Source organism: Megascapheus bottae, chromosome 7 (genome assembly GCF_031878675.1).
Source record: "Megascapheus bottae isolate mThoBot1 chromosome 7, mThoBot2.hap1, whole genome shotgun sequence".
Taxonomy (NCBI): Eukaryota; Metazoa; Chordata; class Mammalia; order Rodentia; family Geomyidae; genus Megascapheus; species Megascapheus bottae.
In genome coordinates this window covers 10,239,603-10,263,248 of record NC_143515.1, presented here as the reverse complement: position 1 = coordinate 10,263,248, position 23,646 = coordinate 10,239,603, and the positions used below count along the sequence as shown (strand labels likewise).

General features: G+C 45.0%; 1 protein-coding gene across 3 annotated transcripts in view; it reads left to right on the top strand.

The window, feature by feature from the left end:
- The window catches only part of Tmem131 (transmembrane protein 131), a 159,444-nt gene extending 149,054 nt beyond the window's left edge, over positions 1-10,390 (top strand). The window contains exons 34-41 of one of the 3 annotated variants that reach the window (XM_090336457.1): positions 218-342; positions 515-664; positions 5,485-5,650; positions 6,350-6,471; positions 6,561-6,657; positions 7,373-7,470; positions 8,061-8,218; positions 9,341-10,390. In XM_090336457.1, the coding sequence (XP_090192583.1) occupies positions 218-342; positions 515-664; positions 5,485-5,650; positions 6,350-6,471; positions 6,561-6,657; positions 7,373-7,470; positions 8,061-8,218; positions 9,341-9,625 (1,201 nt within the window). In that variant the 3' untranslated portion in view covers positions 9,626-10,390. Of the gene's footprint in view, positions 1-217; positions 343-514; positions 665-5,484; positions 5,651-6,349; positions 6,472-6,560; positions 6,658-7,372; positions 7,471-8,057; positions 8,219-9,340 lie in introns of all 3 variants that reach the window. The other 2 variants (XM_090336456.1, XM_090336455.1) reach the window with 2 other exon arrangements.
- The last annotated feature ends 13,256 nt before the right edge of the window (positions 10,391-23,646 follow it).

Below are 23,646 nucleotides of genomic sequence, written 5' to 3'. Positions count from 1 at the left end.
TGTCCTTTGATACCTTATAAAGTGTTAGTAAAAGCTTTCTTTAAAACGTGCTTATTTATAAGGTTATACTTTGTAAACTTGTAGGTTGGAAGCCTTATCAATAAGGTATTGGATTCTATTGTAAGATAATCACAATTTTAAATGACGTTTAATTACTTCAACTATCTGTTCCAAAACAAGAACAAGTTTGAATTTTCTATCCTTGATTGTCTTTCAGTTCTCTAGAACTACCATATACCCCCTCATTGGAAAGTAAACAACGTAGGAATCTCCCAACCAAGATTCCTCTTCCAACTACTTTGACAAGTGGATCCAAACCACGAAATTCCCAGAAAACAAAAGGTAGTTTCACTTTGATTCACTGTTCTCATCATCTTTGCAAGGTATCAGTAATCTATCAACAGTTGCTAGTCCTAAGACAAATCTACATTCTTATCCTCATTGAAAGTTTCCTTTAAACAGTCCTGAAAGAGAATTACTCTTCTTTAACAACTTTTTCCTGATTTCTGTGCAGGTACAAGTAAGCTAGTAGATAACAGACCACCCGCCCTTGCAAAATTTCTTCCAAACACTCAAGAACTAGGCAACACCAGTAGCTCAGAGGGTGAAAAAGATTCTCCTCCACCAGAGTGGGATGCTGTACCAGTTCACAAGCCTGGCAGCTGTAAGTATGGGTTTGAGAAACCACTATACTCCTCACCTGCCTACCTCCATTCGACATGAACACACTGCAGTGTGGGATTTCCATTGTCAGTGGCCTGCTGGAGCCAACCTGATATAGCCAGAGGAGCCGGTACTAACACCATTTGGCCAGCAGGTACCCTACTAGAGATTGAAACTGGCCCTGGTAGAATATTTATACCAAGAAATCCAGAGAATATTCTTTAGGCATTTTACTGGTATACCAACCACACCACTATCTGAGCATCCTAAGAATTGTGTGCTTTTTAAGAACAGTGACTAGCTTTGTAAAAGTGAAGTTTTCTGTCAGCCTCACAACTTTTAGAGAAAAAACCCACCAGAAAGTAGAAGTCCTCACCCTCTAGTCACTTTTGGCCTACCATGGAAGACAGCAGAGGCAAGGAACTCTGAGGACTTGCGATCCGTGTTTAGGGACAGTCACCCTAACCTTAGGACTGCTCTGTCCACCATATGTGAATGGCCTTGTACTCGTCCTGCTTGTACTTAAGGGGAAATGGAGAGGACTAAATATACAATCAAGTTAACAGTGAGATCATTTAAGGTGAATGTCGATTAGATGAAATATAGGTGATAAGAACAGAGTAAACTGATGGAGGCAAAGAAGCTGGATGCTCTGGTGAGGTGCCCAATAAACATGTCTGCTAGATTTTCCCCTAGCCAGTATCATAGGGCTGTTCTCAGGCCTAGCAGAAAAGCAAGCTCTGCTGTGGAGTACCATTCCTTTGTGAAACTGAGCACCAGCAGAAAGGGGTGCCAGCCTTCTAGCTGTTGAAGCTGACTGGCAGTGATGCCACCAGGCCCTGAGGAAAAGACAACAGGATTCCAACCCCATGAGATTTTGTCTCCATGCCATATAAAAGAGAAGCAGTGGGTGCTGGGATTTTGACCTAGTGGTAAAGTGCTTGCCTAGCATGCACAAAGACCTCGGTACCACATACATAGGAAAATGCTGGAAGTGGTGGTGCGGCTCAAGTGGTAGAGCTCTAGCCTTGAGAAAAAAGTCCAAGGACAGTGCTCAGGCCCTGAGTTCAAGCCAGGACTGGCGAGAGAGAGAGAGAGAGAGAGAGAGAGAGAGAGAGAGAGAGAGAGAGAGAGGGAGGGGAGAGGGGAGAGAGGGAGAAAGAAAGAAGCAGGGGGTGGGGCACAATGGGAAGTGGAAGGCAAGAGTCTGGAGCAGCAGCTTTTGGAGCATGGAGGCTGTAACTGGCTCTGCATCCTTTTATAGGGCCCTCTGGGCGTAGCTCGTCACCAAGCCCCCTGTAACAGTTCTTCAACCCTTGTTCCTGCCAAGGAACAACTTGGCCTGGTCCCAAGCCTTTAACCAGCCCTTTGAACTTTGCTCTGAACCTATCGCACTAGAAAACTCTGCCAGGGCTATATTGCCTATTCCATGGCCAGAGGAAGCCCAGAAAAGTCATCCAGTTCACTGTCTTTGTACTTTTCTTTTATCCTTACTTCCTCTATTCCCCTTCTTCCCACTACTCCCTTGATTTTGTACCCTGCTGAGCCCTTAAAGTTGTCCCACTTAAGACTTCCAGCCAGGATGAAGTGGTGTCATAGGGCTGCAGCCTGATGAAAGACTAACTGTCCCAAGTAGTGACCCTTACCTTGAAGTTCTGTACCACATGAGGTACCAAGAAAATTCCCCATAACTTAAAAAATGGAAAGGTAAATAGAAATTCCTAAAAGAAAAAGGAACATAATACTTAAAGCAAAAGCAATTCTCTAGTTGTGTATACCTATGTAATCTTTGACCTCCCCCTCCCCTCATCTCTTTCAATTCAAGCATTATTATAGAAAGTAATATGTTCAAGCTTGAACTCTGGGCCTGGGTGCTGTCCCTGAGCTCTTCAGCTCAAGGCTAAAATACCCTAACCTTGAGCCAAGCCCCACTTCCCATTTTCTAGAGATTAATTGGAGATAAGAGTCTCAGGTCCCTTTGTGCCCAGGCTGGCTTTGAACTTTGATCCTTAGATCTCAGTCTCCTGAGTAGCTAGGATTACAGGTGTGAGCCACTGCGCCAGCCTATGTACTTTTTAATTTAATGTTATTTTGTTGTAAAGGTGATATACAGAGAGGTTACAATTACAGAAGTAATGAGTACATTTCTTGTGGAACATTGTTATCCCTTCCCTTGTTTTCTCCCACTTTCCCTCTTCTTCCCACCCCCCAAGTTGTACAGTTCAACCTAGTGTCTTATGGGTATCACTGTTGCATGGGTTCACCCTTTGTCTGATCATTTTGTTATTCCTCTTCCCAAATAAGATGAACATATTTGTAGACACAGGTTACCAAAATCAAAAACAGTGACAATAGGGGATAAACCGAAGAGGGAAAAGAAAGAAAGAACTTCATCCAGTATATTTTGATTAGCATAATTTTATATGGTCATGTGTACATACCTCTTGAGCTGTGGTGATCCTCTGCTAGGACTACCCTAGATGTATACTAATTACAAATAAGGGAAACCATGGAGCCTATGTTTCTTTGGGTCTGGCTAATGTCACATAATATCTGATTTTTTTCCCCAAGTCTTTCCATCCCTTACGAATGGGGTTATATAATTCTTTCTATGGAAGCATAGAATTCCATTGTATGTGTGTGTGTGTGTGTACATACACATTTTCTTGATCCATTCATTTCCTGAGGGGCATCTGGGTTGGTTCTATATCTGAAGTATGGTAAATAATACTGCAATGAATAGTGCTGGTAGCGTTGCTGTGGCCTCATTTGATTGGTTTGGTAAATGCCCAGGAGTGGGATTGCTGGATCACAGGGGAGCTCTCTGTTTTGCAGAACCTCCATACTGCTTTCCAGAGTGGTTGAACTAGTTTATATTCTCACCAATAGTGTAGTCACATTCCCTTTTGCCAGCCTCTGTTTTCTTGATAATGTCCATTATAACTGGGGTGAGGTGGAATTTCAATGTTGTTTTGATTTGCATTTATTTTATAACCAGAGACGTTTGAATATCTCATCTTTAGCCACTTATTAATGGGGCAATTGCTTGAGGATTTGTTATTGGGGGATTTAATGTCTTGATATCTAGGTATATTTTTGATAAGGCCTTTGTTATATAACTAGTGAAGATCTCCCTATCTCTGGGTTTTTGGGGTTATTTTTGGGGGGGTTAACCTTGCTAGCTATGTCCTTTGCCATGCAGAAGCTCTGCAGTATAATGCCATCCCATTTATCCAGCCTTTCTTTGATTGATTGTATTCCTGGATCTTCTGTGCCAAGTAGCCTTCAGTGACCAGTGTTATTTTCATTGTCCTTTATCAAATGCTTCTGCAGCAGTGGGTTAACCATTCACTGACAGATCTGTACAAACACCTCAGGACAGGCAAGCACCCTAAGGCTGAGTGTGCTTTTCCATACTTGTGACAAAATACCTGTCAAGTAATTTAAATGAGGAAAGATTCATTTGGGCTTACAATGTCAGGGGTTTTATCCCAAGGTCAGCTGGCTCCATTGCTTTTCATCATGGTAGTAGGGACTAGCAGAAGAAAGCCATTCACCTTGTGGCAGAAAGAAAGATTATCTGCAGCAGACAACAGATATCTTTCAAAAACACGCTTCTAATGACTTGCTTCCACCAGCCAGATCCACCTCCTAATAGTCTATCCAGGATTGATCCATCATTCTAAACACTGTTTCCGGTTTAAGCCTTCAGCACAGGGACCTTTGGGGGCATTTTATATCCAAATCATAGCACATGGCATAGCCTGTTCTAAGGGTAAGCTGCACAATAGGAGGCCAGATCAAGAGATGGCTAGGTAGAGGTCTAAACAGTTTTACAAGTAAGGAACCTACCACACAGTAGTGTCAGAGTGTATCATGTCTCAGGCATCTGAGGATCACAAGAAGGGCTAGAGATGCTAGTAGCTTCACTTGCAGAAGTAAGCATGTAATATGGGTGCTAAGCCTAGGCATCAGATAAGCAAGAGTAGACTGGGATAACCTGCTTGGTTAAAACTGAGAAAGGTACAATCTAAGATGGCAACTCAGGTGCTGGTACCACTAAGAAAAGCAGGGTGGCTCTAAAGACATAAGTTTTAGAAGCAAAGAGCCTAACTTGGTGCTACCATAACTAGGGTCTTGTCGTGCCCTGGGAATGGGGACCCTGGGGGCCCGAGGGGAAAGTGGCTGGAATTGGAGAGAATGACCTGGAAAGTGGAAATGGCACCAGAGAATAAGCTGTGGTTCTGGAAGTAGAATGGAGAGGTAGAGCAGGGGGTGCCCACTGTAGAAGCAGTGTACAGTTCCAGTATCTGGGTCCCCTCCTAACTTCATATGGCAGCATTAGTGGCACTGAGGTATGCACACTGGGTATTCGAAGTCTTCTGCAGCTATATATACATGATGATTACAGTCTTAGAAATGTACCAGAAGTGGATGTGGTAGTAAACCAGGGCCCAGAGAGCATGCAGCAGGTACACTGAGGACTTGAAAAACAAGGTGTCCTTGTCATAAAGCATAGAATATTCAGCCTGGAATGCTGCACCTGCCACAAGGATGAGCCTGGTGGAGACAGACTCCATAGGTCCCCAGGAAGTGCCTTCAACTACCCAGACACAGTAGTTAAACCTATGTCATCATGGCATAAAGAGCAATGTGGGGGCTTCCTTAGACACAAATTCCTTTTCTCTTTAAAATATTTAAACAGAACATATAAATACTTCATTTTTCGCATAGAAGCACTTAAATTCTAGTCTTAGACCATGAAAAATAACTTTGAAGACTATAGAAACCTAATGAGACCTTTATATTTTTCCCTTCCAGCTACTGACAGTCTTTATAAACTTTCTCTGCAAACCCTCAACGCAGACATTTTCTTAAAACAACGTCAGACCTCACCAACACCTGCCTCTCCATCTCCCCCTGCGGCCCCTTGCCTCTTCACATCCCGAGGTAGCTACAGCAGCATCGTCAACAGCAGCTCCAGCAGGTAGGCTCTCCCGACTGATTGTTAAAAATCTCTCAAGGAGCTATTAATCACAGGGCTGTTCTGTCACACTCATTTTCTGGGCCATTCAACTCTTTACCTGGGTCACATCCTAAAGGCAGGCTCAGCGTCAGGGTCTTCCACAGTTGTCAAAAGAGGCAGCGGCTGGCCCAGAGGTATACCTCAATGATAGTGTTCACCTTCCCTGATCAAGGAACCACCAAGAGATGAGAGGAGCCCACCCTGCCCTCTATCCTCACTACAGTAAAGCAGCTTTCCCAAACATACCTGCCCTGTGTGTGGTGCCTGTCAGAAAGCAAGCTTACGACAGCATGCTTCTCTGCCAAGTGACTTCTTTACTAGTGTTTTTCTCTAAAATTTGATGGCTCCCTTTTTTAGTCCATCCCTGAGATCCCTCCCTGGTTGTCAGAGACCTTCGGGAAAGCCTTTTTTACCTGATAAAGCAGTCTCAGGAGGTTAAAGAGTAAGATCTAGGCAAAGACAGTCTCTGTTGCACAAAGTACCACTTACATGGCGGGAGCCCACAGCATTTTCCATGAGGCTCAGTTGTACACTGAGCTGTCACAAGACCTGAGCCCAGCTTAGCAGCACACACACAGGGTTCCCCTTATAGGATCCCAGAGTTCCCAAGACAAGCACCCCTCCCCTCAGCTTCACCCTTCTCTCTGCTTCTTCCTCAAGTGACCAAAAACCAAAGCAGCCCAATGGAAGCAAAAGCAAGTTGGCAAAAGCAGCCTCACTCCCAGGTAAAAACGGCAACCCAACCTTTGCTGCAGTCACAGCCGGCTATGACAAGAGCCCAGGTGAGTGCTGCAGTGTGGAACTCTGGTGAGTACCATGGGTGGCTTTTCTCTCAGCTTGCCTTTCACTGACACAGACTCTGTTGTTGCAGGTGGCAATGGCTTTGCTAAAGTTTCTTCGCACAAAACAGATTTTTCCAGCAGCCTTGGCATTTCACACATTCCTCTTGACAGTGATGGCTCAGACAGGTAGGCCATTCTTAATTGCTAGACATTCCCTGGTCAGGTGAGCGTCTTCTGCCTGTAGGTGAAAGGATGGTTTCAGCATTCTTCCTCATTTTCAAGGGAGTCTCTGTGAGAAATGGTTACTCGCCTCTACCAAGCTCATCTTGTTTCTTTTCCTGACTGACGGACAAGGCACCTGTGGCCTGCCTCAGTCCAGATATGTGGATCAAAATCTGTTTTCATTCCTCTGTTACCATGGTCTGGTTTACAATTAGGCTTTGGTTTTCTATCTCAGAGGAAGGAAATGGAAGCACATAGCAGACCATTTACAGCGAATGACTAGCCGTTTGTTTCACGCAGTGACTTGGTGGCATCGGCAGTTATCTCCGTGTTTGCAGGCAGATAGCAAAAACAAAGTCTGTCAGTGGTATAGGGGCTGCCGCTTACTTGCTCAAGTAGAGGTGAGTCCTAGACTTGAAAGAGCTTTTTAATAAGCCTTCCATTACAAAAAATAAATAAACATAAATAAGACACTTGCTCTCACCAGGCTTTCCGTGAGTAGGAAGTTGGAAGATGCCAGGAGCTGACTTCTGTGCCCTCATCCTCACAGCATAGCAACCACTTTGCAGTTGTCCTCATCTTTGTTTCTCACATTTGAAGCAGCACTCCTGTGGAGGAAGCTGTGCATGATGGGCCATGTAACAGTTACACGTTTTGCATTTTCTTCCATCACATTCAGCTCGGGTTTATGGAGTCCAATCAGCAATCCAAGCAGCCCTGACTTCACCCCTCTCAATTCCTTCTCGGCCTTTGGAAATTCTTTTAACCTGACTGGTGGTGAGTGTTTTACCCTAGATGTACAACTTAATAAGCCTGTGGAAGAGGAGGAGATGTGGTTTGCATGTGTTAAGAGGAAGCATGGCTGCCCCTTGAGCAGTCAAATGCTTAAAGGTCTGTGTGCTGGTGTGAGGGAAATAGGTTGTGTTGGTGCTCTGCTAGTGGGATTGTGAGAGGCTGCCACACACAGTTCCTCAAGGATGCCTGTGAGCTCTGTACACACAGCACTGCCTTTCCACGGAAGACTCCCTCCCCTTCTTGGGATGGCTCACATGGAGAATGCAAGCTGGCTGTGTCTACTCCACAGCATGTGACTCTGCTCTAAAGTAAGACTCAAGTATGCCAGAGCAGCTCCTCTTTTTTTCTTGCTGTCTAGCTATGTTAGTTTTACATTAGTTAGAAGACCTCTTTGGAGGAATGTTTCCATTTTGTTGTAATGTACTGGTGAATATGGGTTAAGAATGTGTGCCCATGGGTCAGAATTCTGAGTGTGTGTCAGCTCCGAGTGAGCAGCGGAGAGGAGTGTGTCGCTCAGTCCTATCTTGTTCTAGTGATTACACACTTGATGGTTGTTTGCTTACTTTCAGAAGTTTTCAGCAAACTCGGTTTATCTCGATCCTGCAATCAGGCCTCACAGAGAAGCTGGAATGAGTTTACTCCTGGCCCTTCTTATCTTTGGGATTCTCCAGCAACAGATCCCAGCCCCTCCTGGCCAGCATCGTCTAGCTCCCCAACCCACACAGCCTCTGTGAGTACCCAAGGCCTGGCCCCATACCAATGCAGATAGGCGGTCAGCAACAAAACACTGTGCCATGGGTGGGCAGTACTTTCATGATCTTCACTGCTTTGTCTTTATCTTCCAAGCATCCCTGGCTCCTTACCTAATAGATAGGGGTGTTTTCCAGCTTCTTCCACTTAGGTACTAGAACATGGGGTGTTGTACCATCAGAGGCTCAGGTGACCACTGACCAAGGCTTCACTGGCCACAAAGAAGAAAATCGAAAGCTGTGTATATATTTTGTTACTAAGAAGCAACATTCTCTGCTTCTAGGATGGTTTCTTTTATAAAGATTATGCTTCAAAAAAGAGTCAAGGAAAACCCTCTTATAAAGAAAAACAATGATTGGTTTCAGTCTCCACAAAATTATAACAGAAAAATATGTAATTACTTGATTGTTCTCAGGCAAAGTAAATTAGATGTGTAGGATTTAACTGGAGCTATTTTACCTCAAATTTTACTTTCATGGATGACTTTACTTGTATTCCTTCTGGCTTCAGTTTTAAAAACACCTTGATCATTGTTTAAAATGGATCAGCAAACTATTTTAAGGAGTCAGGAATCTCAGTGTCTGCAGCCTTGTAGGCTGTCCTTTCTCCACAGCACCTGTTCAGCTTCTCAGCCCCACCTTCAAGGTACAGAAATAGCACAGCCAGAGCACAGAGGTAACTCATTGGTGCCATCGTTTGCCAGCTTCTTTGGAAGATTCCAGCTGTGTGCTCAGACTCTGGCATAACATTATGAAATGTGGTTTAAGCAAAATAAGCCAGGTGCCATGCCTATAATCCTAACTACTCAGGATACTGAGATCCAGGAGATCTCCATTTCAGGTTAGCCCAGGCACAAAAGTCTTAAGAGACGCCATCTCTATAATAATATAGCAAAATAGCAGGCTGGCGGTATGGTCCCAGTCGTAGTGTCAACTGAGCAACCAAGTATGAGGCAATGAGTTTAAACACTGGTACCAGGAAAAAAAAAAAAAATATGGTGAACTGAAGGACATACGGAGCCTTATTTTATATACAACCTCTTTACTGCCTCCTGCCTGTCTCTCTTCTAATGCCCAGCCATGTGTGATGTGTTTTGTCACAGTCCATCCTTGGCAATACCAGCGGCTTGTGGTCCTCCACTCCATTCAGCAGCTCAATCTGGTCCAGTAACCTCAACAGTGCCCTTCCTTTCACCACTCCAGCAAACACGCTGTCAGGCATCAGCCTCATGGGCACAGAAAACTCAGCCACTACCCATGCTCCTTCCACTTCCAATCCATCAGATGACCTTGGACAGACCTACAACCCCTGGCGGATATGGAGCCCTACAATTGGAAGAAGAAGCTCTGACCCTTGGTCTAATTCACACTTCCCTCATGAGAATTGAACTTGAAATTAGGCAAAACAAACAAAAGTAGGGGCCCCTCATCTAGATCATGATACGCCAGTTTTTGAGACATCTTTTTAAGGCTCTTACTGCTGTTGCTTCCCACTCCCCACCCTCCTCATCTTTGCAAAAGAGACTTCAGCAGGGCAGGCTTATTCCACTCGCTTCTTTCAGATCTTTCTTGCAATTATGATACTATGAGATTTGCTGTTGTGCTTGTAGAGAAGTTTCAACTCAGCCACAGACCACTAAGAAATGTCCATCTGAAAACCTTAACTGCTCTCCAGTTCTCCCCACCTGTCTTCTCCCATGCTTTCTTTATCTGTATGAACATAAGTTTGGCATTACAGCTAAGGGAGTAATTTGAGTTGATTCAAAAGTCCTGGCATGTGACAATTTTACTAAATTACCAAGTTTGTTTTTTAATAATTTCGGAATATTATGCGCCAAGATCTAATTTTAAAAATGTATGAGGACTTTGTGCTGAAAATACAGAGTATTTTTTTAAAGTAAGGCTGTCTTGGCTTAAAAGCAGATTACAGAAATGTAAGTCAACTTAAGAACAATGGATGAATGTAAAAACATTCAATTGAGACCATATGCATTTTCTGTGCTGTTTGTACTTGAGGTATGTAAGATTTGTATACCTGAATTTATTTTAAAGATAAACTGAAATGCACATAGTCAAGTCTTGATACAAGATTGAATGTGTATTTCTTAAAAATACAACTTTGTGTTGTACTTTGAAATAAATGATGCTTTTTTCAAAAGCCTTGAATTGTTCTGTTTCGCTTTTTTATATACAAGATTCTCACAGCACAGTGAGCCCCCGTATCAAGTGCCTTACCCTCTGGAGTTGATGAATGAATCCGTTTTGATTGGTCTTGACTAGAGCCTGTAATGTAATGAAGTTCCCATGGTAACCACTGAGGGCCCTTGATAGCTATCCCTGGAAACAGGCTTGAGGTCATTCTCTTTTTCCTCCACCACTATCTCAAATATAAAGGCCTCAAAAAAAAAAAAAAAACCCTAAAACATTGCTAATGCTTTTTGTATAGAGCACCTGGCCAAAACACAGGTATGTGTTGGTTATTCCATTTTATACTCAGCCCCTGAAAGTTGTTGCCTAGCTGATGAGCCACTCAGAGCCCAAGGCTGGCTGACTGCAGATCTGCAGCTGCTCCTGTCAGAAAAGGATGTCTAGCTCATTGGTGCCTGTACCCAACTGTTGTCTAAGGAAATCCTAGGACAACAGGAAAACACCGTGGAGAAGCAGGTTGTGTGAGAGAAGAACACCTAAGAGTCAAAGTTGTTTGGAGAACCAGCCTGAGACCCAGGAGCAGCTCCCTAGTGAGGCGTCCCAGGGGTGCCCCTTTCCGTTCTGGATGGGGGAGTCAACCAGAGAAGTATTGAGCTCATGTGGGTGGGAGACTTGGTATTGAAAAACTTCAGCAACCTAAACTGATAGAGCTGAATCCCAAAGTCAAGCTGCCTCTGTGAAGCTGAAGGATGTAGCCACAGACAAGTGGGAAGGGGGGAGTTCCACATAGAAATGCCAGCACGAACTGTCTGGCAGCCCGACCTCAGGACAGACTTAGCTAAGTCTGTAAGGTACAGAAAAAAACAGACAAATAAAGATTTTTTTCTTTTAACACAAAGTATGTCAAGCCCTTTCCAATTTTAAGTTTATGATCCTGCTAAAAGAGAGCTTTAGTCTGTATGGATACCAAACAAGTGTCAGCAAGCCATGATGAATCAATCGGGGTTAATCTCTCAGAGGCCTGCCTGCTCCAACTTTCTGTTCTCAGTCTCATATTTCAGGTCTATTTTAAAGCTAGTCTTTGCTAAGTAACTAGGATACGCTAAACATAAGTGTTCTGTTTGAAGTTAGTCACATCAACATGAAGTCAACCCCCAGTGGAAGTCAAGATTAAGACTGAGTTGAATCACCACAGGGTGTAATTTTGAATCTGACCTTTGCTCTGATTTCCACTAAAATTCATTAGAACCTATGGTTTGTCCTGCAGGGGACGGCAGAGGCATACATACACCCAGAGCTAGAGTGCCAAGCTGCTCTGATAGCTGGCCTTGCACCATCTTGTTGGCACAGTCTCCTATGTACATTTCAGGATATATTTATGGCTTGAGAAGCTCCACCAAAGCAAATAATGTGTAAAGGTCTGTAACCCTATAACCTTCATAAAAATGCTCAATAAGCAAGCACTCCATCATCACACCACTTCAATAGGGTATCATCCTCACTCGAGACAGCCAGTAATTTTCCTTTTGTAAGTTCTAATTTCACCTCATGGTGAGAGTCCTTAGGACTGAGGAATATAATGTACTTGAGAAAGGGCAAAAGAACGAGCCAGGGTTCCTGCTGCTGTCTAATTTTCCAGATCACTTAGTGGATAATTGAGGGGCAACATACCTAACAGCCAGATCTGAAACTTTGACCATGCACAGACTAACTTCATGCTGAAAGTTTGCTAGCACTGCAGCACTAGACCAAGAATGAATTTTAGAATTAGGAATATACAAAAAATACAAGACACCCCCAGAGGACTGCTCCCATTGCTGCCACTGCCTTGCCAGTGCCTGGCCCACACCACTGACCAATCGTAGGACACATTTCAGTCTCCCATCACTGTTGGGGAAAGTCAGTGCCAGAGGAGCTGGCAGGTAGCAAAGCTAACAGGAAATCGTGCCCTCATGTAGAACTAGCCAGACTGAGCACCACACACGCACTGCTGCCTTTCACATCTGTGCCACTCTCGTGTGCCATGCAGAGGCAATGGCCTCTGACCACCACAGTTCACGTTGCCCAAAGCCACCATGCACAGTCAAAGAGACCAGGGGGAAATACTGTGTGCCCAGATCAAATCAAACCACCTACCAAGACCACTCCATCAAAATGATAGAGATATCTGGTCCACCAGAAGCACAAATAATGTATAAACACAATTGGAAAAGAAACAAGGTAATAGAACACCTCCAAAACAATTGGTGTGTCTTCATCTCTCCTATCTCCTTCCCCCTCATGCTCTCCCTCTCATTCTCTCTTGCTGGCTCACTCGCCCCCTCCCCCACCACTATTATTAACCAGGGATTAAAGTAAGGATCTCACATTTGGCTAGGTAGATACCCTACCATTTAAATCACACTCTTAAGACCTAAGATCCTAACACTCTAGCAACAGATTACAAAGAAATCAGGATGTACAAAATGCCTAAGAATTTTAAAGAATGAGGCTTGGAGGTAACTTGAGTGGTAGAGCATCTGTCTAGCAAACACAAGTTCAAATCCCAGTACTGACCCCTCTTCCCCAATCAAATGAGACCAGGAGAACACAGACAAGTTAGGAGGGTAATGCAGGTGCAGGCCACTAATGAGAAATTCAGCACAGAGAGACATTCCAAGAGAAAAATGACAAGTTGTCATACTAACAGTTTTATTACAGAAGCCCTAAAGGCCAAGAAGAAATGGAATGGCACATTCTAAGTCCCGAGACAAACAAAATGCCTATATCCAATGAAGCTATCTCAAGAAGGAAGAAGAAAAGAAGAGGAGGAAGAAGAAAGAAGCTCTTAGCCAAGCCTAATGGCTCACACCTGTAATCCTAGCTACTCAGGAGGCTGAGATCTGAGGATTGTGGTTAAAAGCCAGCCCTGGCGCTAAATTTCATGAAACTCTTTATCTCCAATTAACCACTAGAAAATGGGAAGTAGGGCTGTGACTCAGGGGGTAAGGTGGTAGCCTTGAGCTGAAGAGCTCAGGGACAGTGCCCAGGCCCAGAGCTCAAGCCCTATGGTAGGGCATGGGGAGAGAGAAGAAGAAAGATCTTCCCAGATTAGCAAGAACTAAGGGAGAACTGGGAGTTTGGCCTAGTGGTAGAATGCTTGCCTAGCATGCATGAAGACCCAGGCTCGATTCCTCGGTACCACCTACATAGAAAAAGCTAGAAGTGATACTGTGGCTCAAGTGGGAGAGCACTAGCCTTGAGAAATTTCAAGGACAGTCCTCAGGCCCTAATTCAAGCCCCAGAACTGGCATGCACGTGTGCCTGTGCTCTTACTTGGCTTTTTGTTCAATGATAGCACTCTACCACTTGAGCCATACCTCAACTTCTGGTTTTTTGCTCCTTAATTTCTGCCTAGGCTGGCTTCAAACTGCAACCCTCAGATCTTAGCCACCTGAGTATCTAGGATTACAGTTGTGAGCTACCAGTTCCTGGATTCTTACAAAAGATGGTTGAGGAAGTTCTACATGCAGAATGAAAGGAAGACATCATAAAAACATGTAAAAGGATAAATCCCACTAGAAGAACAGATACACAAAGAGAAATACAATGCAAACATTATTCATATAGTAAACCATCACAAAAATGAACAGAGGAAGGAATATGCTAAATATGCCAGGCACGGAATTACCTACTGTAATCGCAGCCACCTGGGAGGTGTTAGCAGGAGTATCAGGGTCTGAGGCAAGCCTTTGGCAAAAATGGAAAAACCCTATCTGAAAGATAACAGCAGAAAGGACTGTTGATGTGGCTCGAGGTCGTGTTCCAGAACTGCCTCCTTAGCCGTGTGGCTTGCTGCATGGTGAGACTGACATCTCTGAGCACAAAACCAGCAGATTTGATTTTCCCAGCAATAGATTCGTGCATTGCAGGATTTGAAAGTTCTGAGACTGGCAGGCAGAGAGCCCCATTTTCCTGGTTCTCCCACTGGAGGGAGAGCTCAGTACTCTGCTTGCTTCACCACTTTTTTTTTTTTTTTTTTTGCCAGTCCTGGACTTGAGCTCAGAGCCTGAGCACTGTCATTGAGTTTTTTCTCAAGGTTAGAACCCTACCACTTGAGCCATAGCACCACTTCTGGCTTTTTCTACATATGTGGTACCAAGGAATTGAACCTGGGTCTTCTTGCATGTTAAACAAGCACTCTACCACTAGGCCAAACTCCCGGCCCCTTTCCCACACTTTTCCAAGACACCTAAGATGGGGTTTGTCTCCACTAAGTGCACCAACTGGGCAGAAGGAGCCATGGAATGACTGAGAAGCTGCTTACAGGCCACAAAGCTTGGGACCAACAGAGACTCCCAAAGCAAAATCGAAACTAGCTTGACCAGCCTGACCCACAGCCCACACACAGCGCCACGCCATACAGTGGACACAGGAGGCGCCACTGTGGACTCCACATTTGGCTCATCCCCAAATGGGCGGGTTCCAATATTAGGAGACAAAAAAAGAAGCTTTAAGTTTTTAATGTTTTACGTTGTTAATGTGCGTGTGTGTGTGTGTGTGTGTGTGTGTGTGTGTGTGTGTGCTGATACTGGGGCTTGACGCTGCCACACCACTTGAGCCACACCTCCACTTCCAGCTTTTTGCTGGTTAGTTGGAGATAATAATCACCCATACTTGGGCTTCCAAGCACAGTTCTCAGATCTCAGCCTCCTGGGATTACAGCCTCTAGTACCTATTTAGTTTTAAGATGATTACTCATGTGTACCTTTATCTAATTTACTTAGTTTTCTGTTTTATAAGATTTTTCATCTATTGCTCTTTTCCTTTTCCTCACATACCTTTTTTTTCTTTTACTTCATTTCTTCTTACATTTTCCTCTTTACTTGCCATATTTATGTCATCTTTTTTTTAGGTGGGGGGGGAAGTCCTGGGGCTTAAACTCAGGGCCTGAGCACTGTCCTTGGGCTTTCTCAAGGCTAGAGCTCTACCACTTGAGCCACAGCACCACTTCCAGCTTTTTCTATGTATATGGTTTTGAGGAATGGCGCCTGGGTCTCTGTGCATGCTAGGCAAACATCACCACTAGGCCACACTCCCAGCCCCGTTTATGTTGTCTTTTAGTTTGGGGGATTTTTTTGTCAATCCTGGGGCTTGAAATCAGGGCCTGAGCACTGTCCTTGGGTTTTCTCAAGACTAAAGCTCTACCACTTGATCCACATCATCACTTTTGACTTTTCTTTATATGTGTCTTCAGGCATGCTAGGCAAGTACTCCACCTCTAGGCCAAACTCCTGGCTGCCTTTATTACTTTTTAACTTCACGATTCACTCTACATTATTTTTGTCAGAATTGTTTATGATTATTAGTGACAGAGCAGTTTCCATTCATTGATTTTTGCTATTTTTCTTTATCTCATTTGTTTCGGGTTTCTGCTATTACAGTACTTTATACTTTTCTGAGGAGCACTAGGGGGTGAGCCCTCAAAAGAAGGCAGTTCACTAAGAATATCTTGATATAAATCAGAAAAAGTTATGCATTCTAAAACAATGTACAAAAAACAAGAAATATGAGAAATCAAGGCAACATAAGGTAATATATATTGAATTACTGAAACCAAAGATAATGAAATGCTTAAAAGCTAAATAAAGAAATCAAGTCAGCTATGGGCCAGGAGTTTGGCCTAGTGGTAGAGTGTTTGCCTACCATGCACCAAGACCCAGGTTTAATTCCTCGGTACCACATACATAGAAAAAAGCCAGAAGTGGTGCTGAGGCTCAAGTGGTAGAGCTCTAGCCTTGAGAAAGCCCAAGGACAGTGCTCAGGCCCTGAGCTCAAGCCCAGGACTGGCAAAAAAAAAAAAAAAAGAAAGAAATCGAGTCAGCTAGGCAGGCACTGGTGGCTGACATCTGTAATCCTAGACTCTCTAGAAGCTGCTAAAATCTGGAAGATCAAAGTCAGCCTGAACAGAAAAGTACACAAGACTCTTCCCTCTAAAATAACTAGCAAAAAGAAAGCTGAGAGGCCAGCCAAATAAGCAAACCAAAAAAGCTTGAAGCTCTGAATCCAAACTCAATACTTCCAAAAATTAACAGACTTCAAAAGTCTAGTTTTGAAAATGATCAGTGACTTCAAAAAAGATTCAAAAAAGCAGATAAATGAAATGAAGATGGAAATTTAGGATGTCAACAAAAAAAAAAATTGGCAACCTAGTTAGGTACTGTGGCTCCCGCCTATAATCCTAGCTACTCAGGAGGCTGAGATCTGAGGATCATGGATTGAAGTCAGCTTGGGTAGGAAAGGCCATGAGACTCAATCTCCCATTACCACGAGAAAACTGAAAGTGGCACTGTGGTTCAAAGTGTTAGAGAGTTAGCATCGAGCAAAAAAGCTCAGAGATAGCACCATGGCCTTGAGTTCAAGCTCCATGACTGGCAGAAATAGAAAGAAAGAAAGAAAGAAAAAAAAGACAACCTGAACAAGATATTCAAGAAAGAAAGTTAGGTGCTGGTGGCTCATGTCTGTCTCTAACTATTGAGGAAGCTGAGATCTGAGGATTTCAGTTCAAAACCAAGTTAAGCAGAAATGTCTGTGAGACTCTTATCTCCAGTTAACCAGCAAAATGGTGGAAGTAGAAGCATAGCTTAAGTGGTAGAGCATCAGCCTTGAGCAAAAAAGCAAATCAAGAGCAGAAGACTCTGAGTTCAAGCTCCATACCACCACTAAAAGGAGGAAGGAAGGAAAGGAAATGAGGAAGGAAGGAAAGTAGGGAGGAAAGGAAACAAAATTAGAAATGAGAATGTTCAGTAAATAAAAATGTAATGAAAATCAAGAAGAAAGAATAACAGGGATCAAAGGCAGACTGAGGAATTACTGCATTCAGATAGCCATAAGGGAGCAGTGGTGATTACAACATTCAAGACCACTGGGAAACAAGAGAACAAATTGGTGGTGTAAAAGAATATATAGGGACCAGGAGTTTGGCCTAGTGGTAGAGTGCTTGCCTCACATGCACGAAGACCTAGGTTCCATTCCTCAGTACCACGTACATAGAAAAAGTAAAGCTGGAAGTGGTGCTGAGGCTCAAGTGGTAGAGCTCTAGCCTTGAGAAAACCCAAGGACAGTGCTCAGGCCCTGAGCTCAAGCCCAGGACTGGCAAACAAAAAAAAAAAAAAAAAAGGAAGGTATGTCGAAGCCTCCACAACAAGGTCAGTCAGGTGACTGAGACAGACTGGCCAATCTAGCTGTGAGACAAATACACATCCCACAAGCCTCCAACCCCCCATATGGAGATTTCCCAATGTGTGGTTTTGCCAGCATGACAGGCCATGCTGTCCTAGCAGGCACTTTTCATCCTCCATGTCTCTCCAAGTGGCAAGGAGGCACCTTCTTGAGACAGGAATGAGCAGCAGAGTTGGGAGCAGTCGAGTTGTCTAAGGGCAATCTCCAGCAACTCACCTAGCCTCTGCCAGTAGAGCTCAGAGCACAAGAGCAGCCAAAGAACTCAGGCTGCACTTGGCTTGCAGCTAGTCAGGCTCTCAAACTGAGCCACACCTAGGAACTTACAGCTCAAGCTTTTTTTGATCAGTTCTAGCTCTCTACTCCTTGAGCCACAACTCTAACAACTTTCTTGTAGTCCCTGGGGATGTTTCATGAACTTTCTTACCTGGGTTGGCTTTGAACTGTGATATTCAAATTTCCGACTCCTGAGTAGCTAGGATTCTAGTTGTGAGCCACTGGGTGCCCAGTTTGCTTTGTATGGACTGTTTTTTTGGACAGTTGTGGGGCTTGAACTCTAGGCCTGGGCATTGTCCCTGAGCTGTTCAGCTCAAGACTGGCACTCTACCACTTGAGCCATGACACCACTTCCTGCTTCTTCTGTGTATGTGGTACCAAGGAATCATAGCCAGGGCTTCATGCATGCGAGGCGAGCACTCTACCACTAAGCCACGCTCCCAGTCCAGGAGTCTTGTAGCTCCTGAATGAGTCTGAAGATCTCTGTTAAGTACAATCTCGAGTACCATTCAGTTCTAAGGTTTATTTTGTGTTTGGATGACCTATCTATTGGTGAGCTACAGAAGCCTCTGACTGTTAACGTGCTGGAATCTACTAGTGCTTTCAAGTCCAGAAATATTTGCTTAGCGCAATGTAGATGTACCAGTGTCTGGTGTGTAGATGTTGATGGAGGATTGGATCTTCTTTGTATCTTCTGATTGGTTTGAAGTTTGCTTTATCAGATGTGAGTGATCTACACTCCTACTTGCTTTTGGGGTCCATTTGCTCAATAGGATTTTTTAACACCTTTCGCCCTAAGCCAATGTTGGCTATGCAGTAAGGTGCTTCATATGAGGAACAAGTAGTCAGGTCTTACTTTTTCATCTTTCAAATGTGTCTGCCTGGACTGATGGTTGGATTTCAGCTTTCTGAGTAGCTCAGATTACAGGCGTGAGCCTAGAGCACACACCCCTTGTTTTGTTTCGCTCTCTGGGTATATCCAGCCAGCCATATAATACATCTGAGAACCTAAGGACCTTGCTCATATTGGACCTCCAGACCTCTGACACTGGCCCTGAGAAGGAGTCACCTGTTCCTCTGGCTGTTGTGTCTTAGGACTTTCTCCTGCCCGTTAGGCTGAACCCTGAGGAGCTGGGGCAGGTCTGAGCATGTGGGACCCAGGCAGCTCCAGTCCTGGCAGGTCCAAGAACTCTCCCTGGGAGTCAGAAGAGAGGCCTCATAGCATTAGGAGCAAAATTAGCCTTGCAGTTTTCTGGAGAGGGGTGGGAGACTCTGGGCAGAGAGGAAAGCATGTGTAAAGATCCTGAGGTCAGCTGATGGCAGGGGCATGTGGGGGGGGGCAGTGTGAAGGGTGATTTGGGCTCTTATTCTGAGTTAGGTGGTCACCACTGGGGCTGGACCTGCACAGAGCACCAAGCACCAATTAGCTTCACCCCTGCAGGGCCTTCCTGGTGCTGCTGTCACGGTAGTTGTACTGTCACTAAGCCAGGTGACACATTCTGGAGCTTTTGTTTGCTAGAGGCTTCTCTGAGCAGGCATGCAGAGCCTGGGGTTCCATTGGGCTTCCTGGGAGATTCTGGCCCTCAGAGACACAGCCCCTGCTACCCAGAGGTGTTGGGATGGCCCAGACCCCGGTGTCCCCTGTGAAGCTGCTTCTGGAGCCAGAGGGGGGAACTGGAATAACTTGGGGTCATGAGCACTGGACAGAGGTCAGAGGAGCCTCAGCCTGGGCTCCTGGAATGGGGGAGGGAAGCGCAGTGTCTCCCACTCCTCAGCTCCCACAGCCTGGGTTGATCAATGAGTTGTCATCTCCAGAAAGTCCTGCGGACAGCATTTGGACTGGACCCTCGCCCTCCATCTCTGGTTCCAAGACCACAAGGAGCATAATCTTCCCCAGACATCGCACTCTCGTGTCTGCCATGCACCTGTTCTGAAGGGAGAGGATGTGAGTTCTGGAAGGGGACACTGAGGCTGGCAGTGGGAACAGGACTGGGCAGAGTCAGGCCACCCCTTTGTCGTTCCAGGTTTGTGAAGTCTTAATGCGGAGGTGCGTTTATTTTTGCATTTCCAGTAGGGTCAAGGCTATTGTACTATGACAGTTAAGACAAACAAGTGTTTCTCTTGTGAGTGGCTTGGTAGAATGGTGCATTCAGATGTGTGGCCTGTGAGCTGAAAGGCCCCACACTCCAAGACACATACTAGTCACAGTATCAAGAGTGCCAAACGAAAGAATAGTGAAAACCACAAGAGACAAGCGCCATGACACCCATCCGAGCAGTACCAATGGTAAGCGCTGATTTCTCAACAGACATTCTTATCTGCAATTAACCAGAAGTGGTTCTGTGTCTCAAAGTGGTAGAGCCCAGGCCCTGAGTTCAAACCCCAGTACTGGCAAAAAAAAAAAAAAAAGACCTGACCATTGGTGGCTCAAACAAAACACCTAAGTGACAACAACATTGGCTTAGGGTGAAAGGTAGGAATAAAAAAAATCCTACCAAGCAAATGGACCTCAAAAGCAGGTAGGCGTAGCTATACTCATGTCTGATAAAGCAGACTTCAAACCAAAACCAACCACAAGACACAAAGAAGGTCCACACATAGAATGAGAAACCAGCAAAAGGATATTTCACTGTTACCAAAACACCACACATCCAACAACTAGACTAGCACACAATAACAGCCAGATACCTGAGAGCACCAACTAAACCACCTCCACACCCACACACACACCCCAACTCCACTCCCCACCCCACCACTGGAACTTGTCAGCAGCCCCAAATCCTACTGTGATCAGCCCTGGGACACAGAGGTTTCACTACAGGCGAGGCAAGGCACCCACCACGACCGTCTCCACAGCCAGCCACAGCCTCACCCCAGGCTGCCCTAGTCAGACCCCTCGGCAGCGCTGCCACACAGTCCTGGGTTGTCCTGGTCTCTGGGTCTCCAGGCCCTCAGCTTAACAGTTGTAGAAAACCCATAGTAGCAGGGCCTGGAGGAGAGCAAGAAGGCTGCGACTCTTTCCATACGTGTTCACAGGCAGCACCACGAGGCTGGCCAGTGTCCACTGAAGAGCCTAGGGGTGAGGAAGTGGCTGCCGACTCGAGGACTGGGGCTCAATGACAAGCACCCAGCTGCACGTGGAGGGGGCGCTCTGGGTGCCTGGCCCTGGCCTCCTGGTCCTCCCCTCCCCCAGGGCAGCCCTAGAAGGGAAGGGAGAGAAGCCAGCTCTCTCCTACCCAAGGGTGGACATGGGAATGGCAGCAGAGAAACCAGACAGGGACAGAGAGAGAAAGAGAGAGAGAGAGAGAGAGAGAGAGAGAGAGAGAGAGAGAGAGAGAGAGAGAGAGAGAGAGAGAGAGAGAGAGCTAGAGAGAGAGAGAGAGAGAGAGAGAGAGAGAGAGAGAGAGAGAGAGAGAGAGAGAGAGCTAGAGACAGACAGGAAGAGACCAAAGGGAGAAAGCTACAAGAGACCAAAGATAACCAGAAAAAGACTAGAGAGGGGAGGGATGAAGAAAGATACAGTGGGGCAGAAAATCTGGCTGATGGGAGACCGGTGCTGGGTGCAAAGTCCCCTGAGGGTCTACCCCCCCTCCCTGCCTCCTAAACCCCAGGGGCTCAGCTGCCTGCAGGCTTTCCTTCCCACCACCGCATCCTGGAGAGACCACCAGAGTCCCATGGGCCTTGGCGTGCCAGCACTTTTGTTGTTGTTGTTTTAGTGATTACTGGAGTGTAAACTCAAGACTCTGCATTTGGTAGGCAGGTACTCTACCACATCAGCCAGTCCCCCAGCCTTTTATGCCTTAGTTATTTTTCTCCAGTTTTTGTCCAAGCTGGCCCCAGACCACAATCCTCCAAACCCAAGCCCCCTGCATAGCTGAAATCCCAGACACACACCACCACATCCATCTGCCTTACTTCTTGAGATCGCGTCTCACTAGCCTTTTGCTAGATATTTGGGGACTTGGTCAGAACTACTAGTAAGAAAAATCCTGTAAATAGTCCTTCATTGCCAGACACAAAACTGGGTCCTGAAGAACAGAACAGAGACTGGAGACTTGGAAGTTGAGCAGATGGAAGCCAGGGGTGAGGTGCTGAGCAGGTCTCAGCTTTGGAGATAGTGCCACCTTGTGGCCTCTCTGTGAAATTGCACTCTCTTCCAAGGTTCACTCTCAACGTTTATCTTGACTCCCAGACAGGATCACTTTTTTTTTTTTTTTTTTTTTAAAGGTAGGTCGTGGGGCTTGAACTCTGGGCCTTGTCACTGTCCTTGAGCTCTTCAGCTCAAGGCTAGCACTCTACCACTTGAGCCACAGCCCCACTTCTGGGTTTCTAGTGGCTAACTGGAGAGAAGAGTCTCATGAACTTTAGTGTCTGGGCTCCTCATATCTCAGCCTCCTGAATAGCTAGGATTATAGGCGTGAGCTACCGCGCCAGGCCAGCGTCACTTTTTAACATGTCCTATCTACAAATATCTACAAAGTATTACTTTCAGCAACACTCACGAAATGAAAAGAAAATAGCAACCAGAAAAGAAAGTCATGCAGAACTGTGGCTCTAATGGTAAAGAGCCAGCCTTGAGCAGAAAAGAAATAAAAGTCAAAGTATGTTTACTTTCTGCTGTATTTTAGGTAATAGTATAAATCATTGTCCAGAAACAAGAGAATGTTAACAAAGCTTAAATATCTGCAAATACTACAATTTAGGAAGCCACTAAATCATGCCAGTGATGTAAATTTCTGACTCTTAAAATAACTAGGAAACTACATTTTACCATTATTGAAATTCAATAATATAGGTCATGTTGGAAGTGATAAGCAATGCAAAGTATCATTCTCAAGGCACCTTTTTACTTTGGGTTTCATTTTTTTTGCTTTGCTTTTTTCTTTTTCTTGTAGTATGGCAGATTGGATTCAGGACCCTGTGCTTCTAGGGAAGGTGGTTCACTACTAATCTAGCCAAGCCTGCAGCCCTGTTTCCTTGGTTATTCTTGAAGTAGGGGTATAGCTTTCTGCGTGGCCAGCCAGGGCTTTGATCCTCCTACCTGTGCTTTCCTGAGTGACTGGGGATGAGTTATCATGCCACAGCACCCACCCATTGTGCTTCTCCACCAGCTGAACTCACAGGTATGCACAGCCATGTCCAGTCACAAGATGGGATCTCATGAACTTGTTTGCCCAGACTGGTCTTGAACCACAATCACCTAATCTTCCTTCCTTGTAGTTAGGATTTCAGGCTTGAAGCACCACGCCTGGTAGATCCTTAATATTGTTTTTGTTGTTGCTGTTGTTTTGGTTAGGTTTCTCTATGGTCTTCCTGCCTCAGGGTCCCAAATGCTGGGAATAAAAGCAAGTTGTATACCCAGAAATCTCCAAGTGGTCACATAGAATGACGAAAATAGTTGGAGTTCCATGTTTTTACCTTTTACATTTATCATGCTCTTGTCTGTTTTGAATCCAGCCATGTAGCTGGGGCAGGGGTTGGGGGAAGAGGATGGGGACACCATCTAGTAAGGATTGAAGACCCTTTTCAAAAAAAAAGCCCAAACCTTTACAAATGCAACCTCAAAACAACTGAGTGTCTGATATTGCCTACCATTGGGGTTCTCTACATATACTTCCTGGGGAAATATAAAGTTCACTAAAGATAAGTAATAAAATGTGCCAATTGAAACTTACATTTAAATTATTAAAACAGCAGCAAATGGGCAATCAGAATAAGATCTGATAAGTTAACAGTACTGTCCCCTTTGGGCTCCACGATGTACTCA